The sequence below is a fragment of the Candoia aspera genome, chromosome 4 (genome assembly GCF_035149785.1).
Source record: "Candoia aspera isolate rCanAsp1 chromosome 4, rCanAsp1.hap2, whole genome shotgun sequence".
In the NCBI taxonomy this organism is placed as follows: Eukaryota; Metazoa; Chordata; class Lepidosauria; order Squamata; family Boidae; genus Candoia; species Candoia aspera.
This window is the reverse complement of record NC_086156.1, coordinates 17374593-17393666: the sequence shown is the minus strand read 5'-3', so window position 1 is coordinate 17393666 and position 19074 is coordinate 17374593. Positions and strand designations below refer to the sequence as shown.

At 36.4% G+C, this 19074-nt stretch overlaps 1 protein-coding gene across 2 annotated transcripts in view; it reads right to left on the bottom strand.

The window, feature by feature from the left end:
* MPP7 (MAGUK p55 scaffold protein 7) overlaps positions 1-19074 on the bottom strand; it is an 80619-nt gene that overhangs the window by 19547 nt on the left and 41998 nt on the right. For both annotated transcript variants that reach the window (XM_063303478.1, XM_063303479.1), the window contains exons 4-11: positions 16380-16457; positions 14798-14878; positions 8222-8353; positions 4836-4917; positions 3914-3999; positions 2772-2846; positions 2388-2584; positions 1700-1764 (exon numbers count right to left, since the gene is read on the bottom strand). In XM_063303478.1, coding sequence (XP_063159548.1) covers positions 1700-1764; positions 2388-2584; positions 2772-2846; positions 3914-3999; positions 4836-4917; positions 8222-8353; positions 14798-14878; positions 16380-16457 — 796 coding nt within the window. The remainder of the gene's footprint in view (positions 1-1699; positions 1765-2387; positions 2585-2771; positions 2847-3913; positions 4000-4835; positions 4918-8221; positions 8354-14797; positions 14879-16379; positions 16458-19074) is intronic.

Below are 19074 nucleotides of genomic sequence, written 5' to 3'. Positions count from 1 at the left end.
ATTCAACAGTCAGGCAATGCATGGTGCTAATTAAATGGGAGGGGAAAAGGTGTCAGGCCCAAACCATTTTGCTGTAATGGTAATCGTGACAAGACCATCTCGTTCAATGGCAGGAGGAAAACACCATCTTTGAGATAACAGGAAGAATATATTTTGCTAATGGACAAGACAGAAACTTTTTATAAAAAGTGAGATCACTTTTATTAAAGAGAATGAATTAGGAGACTGTAAAATTTAATAGAAGTATTGCTATCAGTTATAACTTTATAGCTTTGCCAGCATACAAATTTGGTTGCACTCTACTTATTCAGATTTAATAACATATATTACATCTTGTTTGAATGCCACCTCATGAATTTAACTTCCACTCATGAAATAAGATCTGGCAAAACCTTGAAATGTTTTTATTTCTTTAAAGGGCACATGAAATCTAGACTAACCACTCCAAAAAGAAAGGATTATCATGCTGAATAATCCTTAGGAGTCCTCAGGAGAAAGCATCCAATGGATAACATGCAACTGAGACACCACATATTTACATACATGAATCTAAATACTAGGTGCTACTATATGAAACATATAGAGTTAGCCATCTGCTAACTGGCTTGATGATGCCTGACAAGCCTCTGAAACTATTTTCTGCTGATTGTGCCTTCCACAAATTTGTGATTAGCCAGTTCTTGGGCTTGGTTACTCTGTTACCTTGTCTGAAAATCAGCACCATTTACTTCTTCAAATCCAGGATTTTAATGAAACATTAGTAATAGTTGGACAAATGCTAGAGGCTTCACTGTTTGATATGCTGGTGTCATCACCGCTCTTTCCTGGCATCACACATACATTAATAGAAGTTTTTATTTACTTATTCCTTATTCTGATACTGTGGGGAATATAGGATTAAATATCCACTGATCTCAAAATATCTATTCATTCATAGAATTTGTTTTATTGCATAGCATTCTCAGTTTCATCAAATCATCCATCTCTTATGTTTTCTACTACAATTCCACCTCTAATTTTCTTATATCCTATCATCATACTTGGATGCTGACAAAATGAAAATTGGTGAGGTGCTGAGTATGGTCCTAAGGAGAATGAGAACATAACAAACCGAAGGTTATTTCAGACATTGAATGTTTTCCCAATAAAGAACAAAAACTTGAGGAAACAGTATGTTTAGTTCACTGAAGTATTTCTACTGATTCCAGCATGGAAAAAGAAGAATAGTGGAAATGTGGCCACAAAACATCATTTATTTATAATGTTCTTAATAACACATGTCACTAAAATGAAACATTGAGACACAAATATGATCATATGATTCTAGATGTGATAAATATTTTTATCATAACATAGTACTTAAAAATAATGCATATTTGCAATTTAGGCAGTGATTAAATTACAGAATGTTAATCTTTGGAATTGAAATTAATTAACCTGAAATTTTTTTTAAAAAGTGATCCACTAATAGAACTGTTTAAATGTTTAAAGAAACAGTCTATTTCCTACATCTGCTTTATTATTTTCTTTACCACAGTGAAAGCATGTATTTAAGGCCTGGTATAAGCAGCAAAAACAGCAATTTTTCTTACACTAGTAGAGAGGTTTGGGCCTAAGCAATGAATAGCATCACACCTGTATTGTGTGGATGTCAGTAATTTGTAAATGCAAAAAGCAAGTTGTGCAGTGACAGACTTACATGATTTCTTATTTGAAATCTTCGAGGGCCGAATCTGTATATCTGATCTTCTTAATGTAAGTCTCCTATAAAGTAATTTGAGGAGGGGAAGGAAAACATAAGCTCTTTCATTTTTATTGCTGTTCTGGTATCAGTAAATATGTTATCTGGTTTTTTTTTTAAATCACTGAGAATTTTAAAATACATTATAATAAACAATGCAGTTTATTTAAACTCTCCTAAAATAAATTCTGGAGGTTTTTTCTTTCTTTTTAAGGAAATGGGAACAGTTTCTAAACACATCAGCAAATCTTATTCTAATATGGTACATTGATACAGATACTAATGTACTCTTTTTCCATCTGTTTTTTTCTCACAAATAAGATCATTAATATTCTACCAGGTTTTGTCATTATCAACATATTCAGTCGAATAATAACATCCAAACAATTTAAACCAGTGTTTTTCAAACTTGGCAACTTAAAGATGTGTGGACTTCAACTCCCAGAATTCCCCAGCCAGTGTGCTAGCTGGGGAATTCTGGGAGTTGAAGTCCGCACATCTTAAAGTTGCCAAGTTTGAAAAAGACTGATTTAAACTGTAACTTACCAAATTCAGGCTTTGTATTGCATATGGCCTAATGATTATATGGATCACATTTTTAAGCATTGGGGAGTGAGGGTGGGAAATCAACTCAGTAACAACATACCTTTCCTGGAAGTGCTTTGAAGGAATTAAGCCTGCTCGGGGATTGGCATCACCTTCCAGCTTGGCTTGCCACCAGGTTGCATCATCTTGGCTCATGATTTGAAGAATATCACCTTTCCTGAAAGGAAGTCCAGCTTCTTTACAGGGAATTGCTTTATCTTCACTGGGATTATAGTCAAAAAGAGCTTTCATGAAGATCTGCAGAATGAATGCATTTTTTTTTACACTGAATGCCTTAATAAAATCTCCAGGAATAGTCTTGTTATTAAATGCTGGATTGAACTGGCATTTAAGCCCCAGTAAGCAAGCAAGCGAGCGAGCGAATAAATAACTTTCAGATAGCCATCCTGTGAAGAACCTTAGTTGAATCCAACAAAGTGCTTACCTTGCCTTCTTTTGATGGGGCATCTTCCTTGATACTGGGTACAATCTTAAATGTAATGGCTCCTTGGGACAGAGACTAAAATATGTAAATACAAATTACTAAATTATGTAATTTTTTTTAAAAAAGCAAGAGAGAAAACAGAATAAATTGAATCTGAAGTTGATTCCAGTCCAATTCCTATGTTTTAATAGCAAACAAATTTTGATCTATTGTGCATCCATTACAAACACCTTATGTTTTCTATCAGAGGGAATTATGTAATATATCTATGTATTGTAATGTAATCTGTTTATTATTTAGAAGAATATAGCTGTTTATAAGATATACACCATAGTTGCACTATAAAAGTTTTAAAGAAAATTATTTCTCAAATTATGCTTTTTAAAAGTGAGAATTAGTTTTATTTGCAAATGTTGAGATGATTTTAGAATTATCTAAGATTGACATCACCACCACCACCACCATTATTATTATTATTCCTCTTCTTCCTTCTCTTCTTGCTGTTTGAGAGTAACAGTCCTACTTTTTTTCTCTTTAAAATTATGTTATATGTTGTATAACAAACAATTCTGGAAACCAAAGGAATTAAATTACAATATGCAGGAAACAAGATACGCTAGCAAAACTAAACAAAGTTCCTTCAGTCCTCCTTTATCTCAATAAGTACTTCTTAATTCCTTGGATCTTAAGTCCGCATTGAATAGAAGTAATTATTACCCAAGAGTGTGCAACTTCTCCAAAGGCCAGTAACAGATATTATATCCTTTAAAGTACAATCTGACCCAATTTTCTGCACTGTGGAGAGCAGAATTTTACTTAAGGAACAACATTGGGAGCAGACTTCTTCTACATTAGTACTTTTTGGGTTGGTCTAAATTTATCTGCACAATGTTTTATGCAAGTAAAAAAGAATATACGTTTATTAAATTTGTAGTCTTCTTAACCAAAACGGAACTTAGTTCCTTCACTTTTTTATGGAGACTGCTTTAGACTATGAAATTTCTGAAACATCTTTCTTTATAAACATCTGCTAAGAACTTCAGACAATAGCAGCTCAAGTAAACAATTCAAAAAATCAATATTTAAACATTAGTCTTCTATGTTTTTCAATTAAATTGAAAAACCTACTATTTTCAACCTACCAGAATTTGTATAACTTCTTCTGGTTTTTTATCATCCACAGGAATTCCATTGACTTCCTTAAGCTCATCGCCTACATGAATGAGACCTACGGAACATAGTTATGTAACAGTCAAATAATTCTTATATTCAATGAACCACTGCAACCTGAACATTTTTTCAAGTCATGATCTTTCCAACTAAACCTTAGTTTCATTTCTTCACAAGTCTAGTTGTGTATGAATTATTTATATATGTGTGTGCATATGTGCTCATGTGTGTCTATATCAACAATGGATTATATCCAACATCAAGCTGATGGACTTCATCACCTGACAGCCCCTAAAATTTCCTGAACTGGTTTTCTTAAGGATTGGGAGGCAATCATGAAGGTGATGGCCTTGGGCAGAGCTGAAAAAGGAGGAAGCTCCAGAATTGGTTAGATAAAGTAGAAACTTCACTGATTAATGGGATGACATTAGATAGAACCAAAGATAGTGAAACTCACTTTCAATAAACATTTTCCAATATATCTATTCTTTTGTTAAGTTTAAAACAACCCTCTTTGTTCATTATTGAGCAGCATCTCTAAATACATATATTAGCTGTACAGTCAAAATGAAATGGGATATATTGCTATAAAGAGGCAGGAGTACCTCAATGTTTAGATATGGAAATTGATTTGACAAACTAACACAGTGTCACAAAATGAAGAAAATGACAACATCCTTTCCTTCCTTTTTTAAAGTCCTGCATGTATAATATACACAATATCACAGTGCATCTGCTCCAGTACTCCAATACCCAATAAAAGGTGAGTTACGCTCAATGCTCTATTAAAACACAGCAAGATCCAATTAATTGCTTTTGCTCAATTTAACATCTAAAAATTTAGAATTTAAATTTTGTCATCAATATCTGTAACTGTAGTTTAAAAGTTCTTACCACTTCGGTCTGCTGCTCCTCCTCGCATTATCCGAGCCACAACAACAGCTCCTGTATGTTCATCCCTTTTAATAGTAGCCCCCTTTAAAGATAAATTCAAGAATTACTATAAGATTAATGTTGAATGTCTGTGAGATACCCAGCTGCAATACTGAAGAAACTTTAAACATTATAGGAATGAAAAGGGGCTGTTCTTAGACCAATATAAAGGAGTGTTCCATATCTCCTACTTTATCTGACCTTAAAAGTATAACCCATTTAACAAGGAAGTTAACTAGTGCTTGGGCCAAGGAGTCTTGGAGAAACTTGAACCATTTTCACAAGCAAAATTAAGTTTTTTTAAAAAGAATTCTGTACTGCAGCACCACCCTGCCAAAGGACAAATTCCATGTTTAAAAAGTGGGTATTCCTTACATTCTTATATTTGTTTGTACAATCATAAAACAGAAATAAGACCAATACAGGTGACTAGAATGGAGGCCTGCAAAGCTGCTTGCTGAGATGGGCGGTGAAGAAATGTGATAGAGAGATAAATAAATAAAGAGTTACAATTTTAGTTCATGCCAGAAATTACTGCCACTGAACTTTCTCTATAGTAACTTGGAATAACAGGCTGGAATAGCAACTAAACATAGCTTAACTCTTATCAGATTTCTTAGTGGGATATGTAACTTGTATGCATTTTCCTTTTGATGAATATTCCCACCTACACTATAGTTCACACATCCCCAATTCATGCATGTCTTTAATAATTAAACATTTCTTTCTATAATTTTGTCTCCATTTCATATCAGAGCATCACATCTACTCTAATCAGACTTAGTGCGTTTCCTTCTACCAGCACGTCCTTTTTCCAATCTTGAGCTTTTTTCCTAATGGCTGTCAATTATCATTCTACTTCCATGACTCTTCATTTCCTCTGTATAGCCCCTACTTATTCATCATCCTATTATTTATTCCATTAGTCAACCTTTGTTATTTTCTTCAAATGAATAATCTCAACAGTTACACGAACACTTAGAGAGAAGCCTACTCAGGATAGTTTTGTGTGCATATATTTTACTTGTTATATTTCTATTGACATTGTTCTGGATTTGGCTAGAGTACCCAGTTTATTTTGAGAAAAGCAGTTAGAGGCTTGAAGTTTACCCAGAATAAAAGGCCACCCCAAATATAAGGGAATACCTAACAGCCTATGTGTTTCCTCTTATGATTACATTAAAAGAAGTTGCTCCCATGGAACTCTTTGACCAAATATAAAGGCAAGATAAAAATTTAATAACAATAATAATACAAGGCATGTAGAGAACATTTCTCTCTTCTACTCTAAAAAATACCAACCAGCCACACCCATTTCCTCACTGGCTCCTGACAAAGAAGGAAAGAAATGATGTGGGTGATTTGGAACAGTAACTAAGACAGGTGTACAAAACTTTTGGGGGCCCAAGAGATGCACTTGGATTATGAGAAGTGTGCAGGAATAGCCACACTCCAGGAAGTAGGAGGAGCCAGGAAAAAAAAATGATTCAGCAGTAACTTTTCAACGATCTCTGAAGCTGTAAAGGTAAAGCTGCAAGGTAAGTATGCTGGCTTAAGGTACTATTGTTTGTGAAAGTGAGTGACTTGCACTAGGAATTGCTCAACTTGCACTTGGAATGGCTTGATGCAGCTTTTAGAGTTGAGCTGGTTTAACTATCCTGCTACAGGCCTCTTTCAAGTCTTTGATAGCAGCAGCTATGCCTCAGGGTTCCATCTCTCCCCCTGTTCTGTGTGGCCGGTTACACGTACACACACAGAGCTTTTGATAATGAACCACGGTATGTACTGCAAATGTAAATCTTACAGCAGAATAACACACAGCATGCTGCAAACTCAAAGCTTTTTGCATAAAAAACAGTCCCAAGAGTTTATTTTTGCAAAAGAACCCAGAAAAACAAATCTCAAGTTCAGAAGATCCAACAATAGTTCCATTTCCAGTCCAACAGTCCAGGCCATCCAAGAACAGCATACAAGTTACAGGTAGGGAATTAGAACACCATTTGCCACAAAGAGGCAGTCACCAATGCCATCTCTTTCATGTAGTCCTGACCACCAGCTTGCCTATTTGGCTGACTCCTGCGTCTTCCTTTAAGCAGATGGCTTGACTTTCTTTGTTCTTCCTTTTTCTAATTAGTGCTGTGTTGCTAGGTTTGGGACCTTGGCTAACTCAGGCTTCCTATGAGCTGGATTCCTTCTGCTCCATGTCTCCTCAAGTCCCTCCTCTACCAGTGCACTCACTTCAGTCTGTGGTTCAGACTGAGACTCAGTCTAGTCGAACTCTTCAACCGTGGAATCTGAAGACTCAGACTGATCTCTAATGCTGCCTCCCCTGCCCCCAGTATGTCTTGCCAAGTCCTTCTTAAATATGTTTTCTATTTATCTCTCTGTGCATTTATTTATTTGTTTCAAAAATTTATATGCCACTCCAACAGGTTATCGGTTATCCAGACTCTGGGTAACCTCCAATCATAGGAATAACACCATAAAATCATAAATACATACAGAAGCAGACGAAAACTATACTATATAAAAACACAAAATGCATATAAAAACATAGCAGTCATGAAATTACACTTTTTTTCCCCAAATGTCCAGCAAGAAAGGACTGTCTTGACCTCCTTCCGAAAGGATCACAGGGAGACAGTCTGCCTCTGAACTCCCACTCCCCTATCAGCCCCAAGAGAGGGAATCAGAAGCATGCCTTCCCAGACTGGATGCAGAAGATGGGCAGACTCTACGAGGGGATAACACGGTTCTGGAGATCCATAAATTCATCACTAGCATTTTCAACTGTATCTGGAAACCTAGTGATAGACAGCTCATGGAGCGCATTAGGTGTTATTCTCCTGAAAAAGTTCTCACCCATCAATAAGCAGGCTGCTGCATTTTGCATCAACTGCAGTTTCCAGCCTTCAGAAGCAGCCCCAAGTTGACTACATTTCAGTAATCCAAACTGAACGTGATGAAGGCTCTATCAGTGACTACAAACAAATATTTTTTTGTTCCAGTTACTCTTAAATATGTAGTCATAATTGACTGTGCTCTCTTTGGTCTCCTTGGCTCTCTTTGAAAATGAAGACACAAAATACAACAGATGCTGGATCCAGATTCAATTATTTGCCCTTAGCTAGTGGATTTAATTAGCTGCACTGAATCAGTAGGGCTTAAGTGTGACTAACTGTTCCCATTGATTTCTATGGCATAGAATGCAAATAATGTAAGTCTGGATAAAGCCCATCTGTTGGTTAATACAAAACTATGTGATGCCATCAACTCATTTTTAGAGCATTAGTCAGAGGCTGCTGCTACTGCTGCTGCTTATTATTATTTTAAATCCTCAAACTTACCAGAGGTTCTCTATTTTTTACGAGCCTGATGATTTTCACAGAATCTTCTTCATTATCAATATCCTCAGGCATGGGAGGCAATACAGGATCATAGCTTTTCTGAGCAACAGTATCATGCACAGAAAGCAAAGCCTGCAAAAATCAGGTTAAAAACAACTGTCAACTAAAAAGCGTAACAATCGTATCTGCATTGGCAGTTTACCAATAGTACTGCAGATCTTGATACAGTTTGCATCTCATCAGCAGTGATTTGGCATTAAACGTCCTTCCCAGCCTAGGAACAGTACTTTATTCCAGAATAAAATCAAAGAAGCAGCATTCTGCCTTGTTGAAAGGATGTTTGTTCAATTTAACAAAACTGCAATACAAGCACAAACTTCTAAGACATCAGTGAAGAGAAACTACAGAAAAAAGGTCTCATGCAAGCAGAAAACTGGATTCTTTTTGTTCATGAAAAGAAAGACGACATTTAATGGTTATGTGTATTTTAGAGATCTTGTCTTCACAGGACTGTTACATTTCCAGATTCACCATCTAAAAGCTATTTTTCACATGGAAAGCATTAGAAATAATTTTTAGCTATACTGATTAATATAACCATGCTTCAAATTTGGAATGTTAACACTAGTATGATTCAAATTCTTGTACTACCTACATATAAATATTGACATTCATGTGAATTTGTATACATGGTCAAACTGGAATATTGATAATCCCATGCCATGCCTAGTTGATGTACAATATTCTTTGGATGAAGGCACTAACCCATTCTTATTTCAATGTGTAAGAAAATACATTAAAATCTATTCTTAAACTGAATTCAGAACTTGAGAAAATTACAATCATCACATCAACTTCATTCCAACAGTATTACTATTAAATAACCAAGATATGAATACATATCAGGTCTTCCTAACCATTCTCCCTCTTTTCCAAACAAGATATATACTATTGCAGCTCAACAATATTCATATGACATGTTTATCATTTTAAAACAATGACTGCTGCTAAAACAATGCTATTCCGTATAATATTACAGTGGTTTTCCCTTATCATGGTAGTAAGTTTTATTTTTGCATGTAACAAAAAGACAATTTCCTGCACTAAAACATTTAACATTTAGTATTCTGCACCAGTGAATTGGTCTGCAGCTGTTACTGATACGGATATAGTAAATACAAAGCTGGAAGCTTTTTTTCTTCTTAAACTCCTGTTTCCTCTTCTTTGGGACTATTAATCTCAGGAGACACTTGGCCGTCTCCATATTCTTAAATATTCTCTCAAAGATGCAGCTATTTCATGCCATCTTGTTAAAAGTATTCATATTCCTCCCAATGGCACCTCTTTTTCCTCCCTTCCTAATTCAATCTATACTTTCAGAAGGATTTTTAAAATTATTTAATCAGATCCATTTGTTTCAAACAGTAAAGACTCTTGATGATTCATTAGCATGATACAAAGGTAGCTGCCACTGTTTTTTCAGCTTTTCAGTCTATTTTACAGTCCTGTTAATCCCTGAAAGTCTCCCATCCAAGTATTAACCAAGCCCAATCCCACTAGCTTCTGAGCCCAGACAAGGTCATCAGTAAGTCTTTCAAATAAAACAATTAAATTAGGGAGTCTTTAAAACCCTAGAACTGTAGGTTAGGCATGATAGATGATATTGCTGTAACAACATTTAGTTAATCAATTTCTAAAGTCATAAAAAAAGCTTTCAAATGGTAGAGGGGGAAACCTGAAAACAAATCCTGAAAAGCAGAAGCAAATTTGAAACAGATGCCTGTTTTAGGCACCTAATGGGCACGTAGAATGGAAAAGGGAAAAGTGGGCAGATGGCAAGCCACTGTGGTCCCTCGTTCCTCTCCCCTTTTTTTTGGTCCCCAACTTCAGGAGGTCAGTAGGATTCCACAAGTTGGGAGGGGCAGAGGGAGAAGGAAGAGCAGCAGTTGAAGCTATCGCTCAGCAAACAGAGAGACCTATGCAAAGACGACCCACAGAAAAGACAAGCCCAGAGAGGGGGAAGGAAAGAGAGCCGAAGGACGGTGAGCAGCGTATAACAGAAATAAATAGCAAAAAGGGCCAGCTGGAAGCAGACGATACAGTTGGGGGGTGGCAGCAACTGGGAAAACTAGGGCTTGGATAATTGACCCTGCCCCCCAACAGAGAACACTATCCTGACAAGAATAGCTGACAAATGGGTCACAGCCACCATAACACCAGTGATGCCATAACTGGCTCCAGGAACCAGCACAGAAGTGAATGGTGAAAGGCTGGAACTCCAGAGGCCAAGTGCTGGCAGGGTGAAGAACGGGAGAGGAGGGTGCTCTGTGGAAGTCACAGCCACCAAGCAAGTTAAATCTCTGGTGGCAGCAGCAACTACAGCTGGAAGGAAGGAAGGAAGGAAGGAAGGAAGGAAGGAAGGAAGGAAGGAAGGAAGGGAGACACCACCAGTTTCCACTCAGTACTCAGACTACTGAGGCCACACAACTATGGGACAGAGTGGGTGGAAAGGATTAGGAAAATTAGCCCAAAGAGAGTTAAATGGGAACATAGACATGGGTGGTTTAAATAGATAAATATAGTAGGAAAGAATATTTGAGTGTCTTTTTATTTAGAACAGAGAATCATAGTAAGTGGATAGACTATAGAATGGTAAATAAAACAGAATTGAGTAAAGAGTAAAATAGAACAACACAGGATAACAGGAAGAATAATTCCTGGGAATAAAAGGAAACAAAGCAAAATGAACTCTATTATAGGGAAATATTACACACACACACACACACAGAATGTGTGTGGGTATAATCCTTTTTGAAGGAACTTGTTCAGCCTTGGTGTATACCCACATATACGGAGGCTAGGTGATTATTATTCAGTCAGAAACTTTTAAAGAAAATAGTTTACAATATATATTCTTTGGCATGAATTAATTCAATGCACCGCTAATCAAAGGAGGCAACAATTCTTCAGTTACTATTAACACTGATGCAGGAAAGCATGATGCATACTGGATCTTCTACATTAGCTACATGCATGCCAATTTTCCTTTGGATGCATACCAACCCCATTATTATTCTAATGCTTCAAAAGATTCATCTAAATGCTATGCTTTTGGCCTATTTACATCAATGGATTGCATTTAGGAAACATACTGTTTCTACTGTTTTTCACAACTCATATTTTAATCCATTTACTTTGGAAGCAGTTTTCTCTATTTCAGCAGAAACTGCAAAAAAGCTAATTAGCTAAAAATCCCCAAAACTAGGTCACTCTAAACTAGCCACAACCATCACCACTTGATGGGTCTCCGCAAGGAAGAATTCACCAGATAAATTTGAAAAGTTCAAAAGGTCAATTCTTTTTCAAGTTGAACTTGATTTGTGGTCACTTCATGGGCATATCCACATCGTTTTCTTGGCAGCAATATTAAAAATATTATGAAATGTTGCTCTGCCACTTCTCAGTCCAGCCAACAAGCCTGATAATCCCTAGAGATCATCCAAGTACTAACCAGACCCAACCCTGCCTAGCTTCTAAGCCCAAATAAGGTTGACTAGCGGTGACAGTGATAGCATAATTGAATCCAGACAAAGTTAGTTTATGACAAACTGAATTCAGCTCCTGTTGAAATGAAAATCAGTGAAAAGTTAGTAATGACAAATCAAAATCCAATACAATAACTGGGTTGACACATAATAAGCCATGGTTTATTTAACCTTGCTTTACTGAATATATCACAATTGGCAAGGTTCATACATTGTTTACCATCCATTTGGATGGGTATACACAAGTTGCCATGCAAAACAAATGCCATTATGGCTTAGTGAAATGTGTGAGCCCAGTATCTGAATATGGAACTGCATGTAAGAAACTGCTCCAATGGTCATTTTTACACTTACAAAACAAAGTGATAGAAGAAATTCAGAGTCACTGAAAGATGGGATTGTTAATTCATTTTAGCCCTCTTCAGTGATCATCCAAATGTGTGAAATTTTGAAACTGGGTAGAGAATAGGGCTATTTATTTATTTGTATGCTAGCTCATCTAGTGATTCTACTTAAAATTGTTCACTGAAATTTCTTATGATCCTGTTGAAGCCAAAATGAAATTACCAAGGCACAGACAAGTCAGTAGCACAATACTAGATTCCTGGCTCAGCCCAATTGCTTATATTAAGCTCATTCAACAATGAGTTTATCTGTCTTTGGAAATGTCTTTGATTTGCAATTTTTAGAATGTATTTTCTGGGTAAACAAATTATACAGAAAGTAAAATCATACCGCATCTGCCTGACTATCAAGCAGCCAAACAGTATCTTGCTGGATGAATTCACAAATTATATTAAGCTGCATTTTTAAAGATGTTTTTACATTTTAAAGTTGAACAAGCAATAATTATATTCATACATAAAGCTAGGCCATAAACTATAATTTATAAACCTCATGGCTGGGTTCATATTGTCACACTACACCAAAATCAAATTAATTTCATTATGATGAAATGTAAACTATTTCTAAAAGTTAAAGTATATTATAAGTGTGCAATACCAGCCAAATATATCTGTATTTCTTTGCTGTGTTTCATAACAAACCTTTTAAAAGAATGATTCAGTTTACCTTGAAGTTTATTTCATTCATACATGCAAAACAGCCAATTAATTCACTCCCACTATCCCTCAGATGCAACCTGCAGCATCAGTCTCTCTAACTGTAAAAAGAGCTATCAGAATTTCAGAAATAACACCTCCAGGTTATATAACCCCGTGGCTCTCAGAGGAGTACAGGTAGGCCTCGCTTAGGGACCACTCATTCAGCAACTGTTTGAAGTTATAACAGTGCTGACCGAGGAGACTTATGGCTGGTCCTCAAAGTTGTGGCCATCGCAGCATCCCCACAGTAATGTGATCACGATTCAGACACTTGGCAACTGGTGAGCAATTACGACAGTTGTGTCCCAGGGTCATGTGATGGCCATTTGCAACCTTTCCTGCCGGCTTCTCACAAGCAAAGTCAATGGGAAGCTGACAGAAAGCTGCAAGTCGTGGTCATATGATGTCATGCTTAACAACTGTGTGTGATTCGCTAACATCCACAACCACAACTACTGTTGGAAGTCAGCACAGTCATGTGGTTTTTTTGCTTTATGACCACTTCGCTTAGCGATGGAGTTGCTGGTCCTATTTACAGTAATTAACTAAGGACTACCTGTATATGAAACTATATCAGAAAAGTTGATTTGGCACTACATTAAAATGTTTGTTAACTCCTTTCAAAGTTGCAATTGGGAAGGAAATATCCTTAAAACTAAATTCACAAGTTGTGCTAGAGTTTAACAGGCTGATACCTTTAATCGCTATAGACATATTGAAGAGAAGGACTTGGCTGTTTCCCCATTTGTTCTTTTCTTGTACACATTACAGTGAAACATTATAGAAAGAGAGTCTGCCTTAGGGTATTACACACATCATACATTTTGCCTTCTAACTCGTAATACTAACTCCATACAACTAGTAATGCTCTTTCAATTTCTTTTCCAAGTTTACCACAATATTTTGTCAGCACTCCTTGCATATATGCTCCTACAGAAGTGAATAGAACACAAAAGAGTAAGAAACTGGGGTTGAGACATAATGCATTTTATGGAAGCACAGTAAAACCTCGATTCAGCATATCAACTGGGGTGAAGGGTTTAAATCCAAGCATCTGTTAAATCTAAATGTACATAAAGTTACTGGAATTTATATTCCTGGACACTTTACCTGAGCTTACTGAATAGCAGTTTTGAGGTAGCTAGAGGATTGTCATATTAAAAATTGGATTTGTTACTGTGCATATCATGTACTGTGTGTGTGTATATAATATATTATACTCATGTTAACCTACTGAAGCTCCTCACTGCAAGGCATAGAGTCTAGTGCAGTGTTTCTCCACCTTGGCAACTTTAAGATGCGTGGACTTCCCCAGTCACATATCCACACATCTTAAAGTTGCCAAGGTGGAGAAATATTGGTCTGGTGACTCACTGGATTGAATAAAATGATTGTTTGGATTCTCTCCAGTTGTTTTGGTAAATTCTTCAGATGTGTTTCCCCCCACAGTGAGATCTTCACATAGAGGCTGGATGGCCATTTGTCCAAATTGCTTTAGCAGATCCTACACTGAACAAGGGCTTGAACTAGATGACCTGTGAGATCTGTCCAAACTTGATGGTTATGATTCTAAGAATGGAGCAAGATTTGGCTTAACAGCAATAAAGTCGAGGCAGTCCTTGGCACAGGGATTTTAGAAGGTAGCAATGAAATGGATTGTTAGTTAACATTTTTATGGTATTTATATTTTTAATACTTTACTGTTTTTTAATCTGACTGCATGGTATAAGATATAAACTCTACCATTATTCTACAACCAAATAAAGCACCATATTAGAGAAAGTTTCTTAACCTACTTCAGCATTTTTCCTAGCAATTTTGCATGTTCACATGGACACAAGAATGTTCATAGAAATGTCAGTGTACTTTAAAAACTATGAGGAGTGAGCAATTCTGCAGCTTAACAGGTGTAAGCAACATGCCCTTACCTTGAGATTGGGTTTGGACAGTAGCTTCAACAGTTCTCTGATCTCACTGTTTAGTGGTTTACTCTGCAGTTCCTCAGCCACCTGTGAAGGAGATTAAAACAACACACAGAACATTAGCAAATGCATTGTTTTACTCAGAGTGTCAGTGACAGCCAAAGATCAATCTTGTTCAAATTTTTTTACTTTCCAGTAGTTTTAGCATGAAGAAAAACAACATCAATCATTACTCTTCATTTTTTGTCCCTTGCACTAAATTCTGGGCAAGTCTTTCAACTGAATTTGACTTAAGCTATCATTTCTGGCAACAGCACCCAGATCACATTCTGATTTATAGCAACAAGGGCAAATCCCAGAACATTCATTTAAGTGAACGCTGCATGGTCCTTTGCATGCAAACAAAGCACTGCTTGTAAAAATGACTGGATCAAACCCTGACACTGTCTATAAAAACTAGCTTCTGAATGAAGAGGTGAAATCTACACTGCTTCCAAAAACCCACAGTAGCTTTTTTGTTTAGAACAGGAGTACAGAAGTAGGGTGCTTCTGTTGTGCTACTACTCCAAACTTTATTATGTTTATATACAAGAAGCAAATATCTCGTTAAATGTCAGACAAGTTAATTACAGGAACACGGCTAGAGTCAAGTTACCAGATATTCAAGCATCCTAAACGCTGAACTGTCTTCAGAAATGAACTCAACTATAGTCAGACTATAATCCAAAACAGTGATCTATATAACAAGAGGCTCTAACTTTGTATAACAATAATCGCATTCTTGTTATATAGCAATATACTAGCTGTAACAAGAAAATGTTTTTGCAAATTCATAATCACAGGAGCTGGATATTCTGGAATCATCCAATCCAATGAGTATGAATCTGTAAAAAGAAAAAGAAAAAAGTTACTTTCTCCCCCCAACTTCTATTTACAAATATTAAAATAAAAATATATGGAAGTGTCAATCTACAATAAAAATACAGTGCTGTACCAAAGATTGTCATTAAGTATGCACCACTATACCTATTTTCCCATTAAATCAGTTTAACTTTTCCCTCAGCACCTCATGTGCTGTCATAGTTTACACAACTATGTACACAATCTGAAAATACAAGGTTTTTATTAACAAAAATTATAGTAACAAGAAATTAAACAATCAGTGCCATATAGCATGATTTCATTTCTAATTATGAAAACAGTTAGAAAAACCTGATGTATGGCTCATTTCTTTAATTATTGTCAGTATTTTCTCTTATTCTCTCAGTACATTAGCTACTTCATCGATGTGTATTTTTGGAAAACAATACTATTCTCAGCATATTAGATGGCAACAACTTTTCTTTCAACGTAGGTGCCTACAATTTATCTTGCTTACTAAGGCAGAACAAGAGCCAATCTAAATGCCATGTTTTTAGAATTATTAAAAACTTAATAAAATTCAAAACAAGATTATCAATCTTATGAAGACTGGTCTTTGGAAAGTGTTCCCTGTCCAACTCAGAGGGTCTCATTCACATACTTATTCTATCCTTTGCTTTCAGACCTTAAAAACTGTGGTGTCAACGGACTCTTCATGCACACTTACGTCATCTGCCAAGGCTGATGCACCGTGCAACATGGGCACAGGGCTCTGTTTTTCATAGTGATGCAATTTCTCATGAATCTAGGAGATAACGTAATAAAAAAGTTTACTTAGCTGCAGAAATATCTTCTGGAAATATACACCGGCTAGTTAAACAACTGAAAAAAAAATCTTACAGAAGTATTTAGTAGTGAACATGTAGATATAATTCATCATCACCTTCTGGTGAAGTGATGAAATTATAAAGTCAAATGGAAAAAAAAATTAACCATGTAGACCAATCTACAGTCAAACTAAACGTTCACTTTTCTTTCCCTTGTTCTTTACTTCGTAGGTCTGTTCTCATGTGTTTCCTTACACTTTACTTATGGTTTAGACATATCGCTGCTGAAAACAAAAATGAGTAACATGTTATATTTTACCACCCATACTTCTGAAGTTACCAACATAAAAAAGCAAAGAGCTACATCGTTTTCCTAATATTTATTCAGCAAAATATACTTAGGTATCATGTTTCTTAGATTTTAATAGCCATGACACAACCATATGTTTTTATCCTCTATACATACAGTTAAACATTTTTGGACAAGCTACAGCATAAAATACATTTGTAAGAAGATGTAAACAAGTCATTTCTTCAAGACTTTTAAGATATATAAAATATCAAGTCATATAAAACATACAGCATATTCATGCATTTAAATAGACTAAGATTAGTATTTCCTCATAAACATAATCAAGTAATGACTGTTTATAGTTTGATTATAAAATCTAGACATTCTGTCACAATGATTTGCAAGCGTTCCATTTTGCATAAAATGTTTCTGCTATTCTAGAACATTTTCCAACATTTTTTTAAATGACCAAGAGAAGAAAGTGATAAATTCATTTTTACATTTCAATAAGAAAATTGCATATTTGCATAATTTTTTTTGTTGGACTAGATCAAGTCAATATAATTTAACATTGTCTCTGCCCAAAATGGGCTTAATAGCATGTTTGGAAAACCCACAAGCAGACATCTTCATGTTTATTCCCTACATCTATTCCCCAAAACATACTGTTATTAAATATGATTTCTATTTACCTATCACAGTTTTAATTCTGCATAAATTTGCCCAAACTATTTTTGAAACCATTTAAAAAGACGAACGCTGATATATCTTGAGACAGTAAACTCTTTGAGCTGTTTATTATACTTCCACATTCAGAAACCAAATTTGCATGTACACTATATGAAAAAGTATTTCCTTAGTGCTAAAAGAGAAATTGACTGCATGATCCTGTAAGGAGGTGTCCCTCCCTCCCTTTCTTCCAAATTAAAGTATAATTCTGTTAACCCAGATAGAGTTTTGAATTGAAGGGAAGAGCACGATGTCCTCCCTTATTAGGAATTTCCTAAGCTTGGCTTTATTATTGTACCAGTGCATTGTGATCCAGTTAAGTTTACCCTGATTTTAAAGACATGTTGGACTGCATTTGTCTTTCGGGTCTGTCTCCCAACTATCAATAAGGGGACCCATCTGTAACTTATCACAATAATTTGGGTTTTCATCCATACAGGTAGTCCTCGTTTAATGACTTCTCATTCAGTAACTGTTCAAAGTTACGATGGTGCTGAATGAATGGTACTTATGATCGGTCCTCGAAGTTCCAGCTGTTCCAGCACCCCCTGCGGTCATGTGATTGTGATCTGGGCACTTGGCAACTGCCTTGCACTTATGATGGTTGCAGCACCCTGCGGTCATGTGATCACCATTTGCAATCTTCCCTACCAGCTTCCCACAAGCAAAGTCAATGGGGAAGCCGGCAGGGAAGGTTGCAAGTCACTCCAGTAAGTTCCTCGCACCCTCGCCTGCGTGGCAGCAGTCACTCCTGGCCCTGCTGTGCTTGCACTTTAGACCACGCACCCTCCCCTGCCCGGCAGCACCCACCCCACCCCACTTGTGCCACAACTTACCTGCCCGCCTGGGACTCACTTAACAACCTGCAGTTCTCGCTTAACGACAGCAACAGGGAGTGCCAGGATTGCTGTTGCTAAGCGATGTGGCCATGTGATGTTGCACTTTATGACCGTATTGCTTAGCGATGGAAATTCCAGACCCAATTATCGCTGTTAACCAAGGATCATCTGTATATATCTTTTAGATTTTAAATTTCCATTAAATCTCTCTGTTAAGCCATTAGTCTCTGAGCGATATGCTGTAGGTTTTAACTGTGTGGTGCTACAACACTTCTATATTCACTGCATCACTTTTGACAGGAAGTTACTTCCACAATCTGGAAGAATCTCACATAGAAAACCAAGTTAAAAAAAAAAGATGCTGAGCAAGGTATCAGGACTTCAAGTAGGTGACTGGGCTGCTGCGTCTGCATACCTGGTGATATGGTCCATCAAAATAATGATAAATCTCTTTTCTGATGAATAAAACGGGTTTCAAGATTGAGAAGAAGGTAAAATATCCTGTCAGCCTCCCCTGGATAGACCAGACCAAGAAATCAAGTCCACCAGAAGGTTAAAATTAGTGTTACTGAGATTAGCTATTGCACCATAATCTTGGAAGTCGTGATTGTGCTGTACCTCCACCTCCTCCTTATATTCCAGTGAATTAGGGAGGCATCTATCTCAGCTACTTCTTAATGTTATCTTATTGTTCTGGACTTAAAAAATGCTTCAGGCCCTTTTGCCTAGGCAACA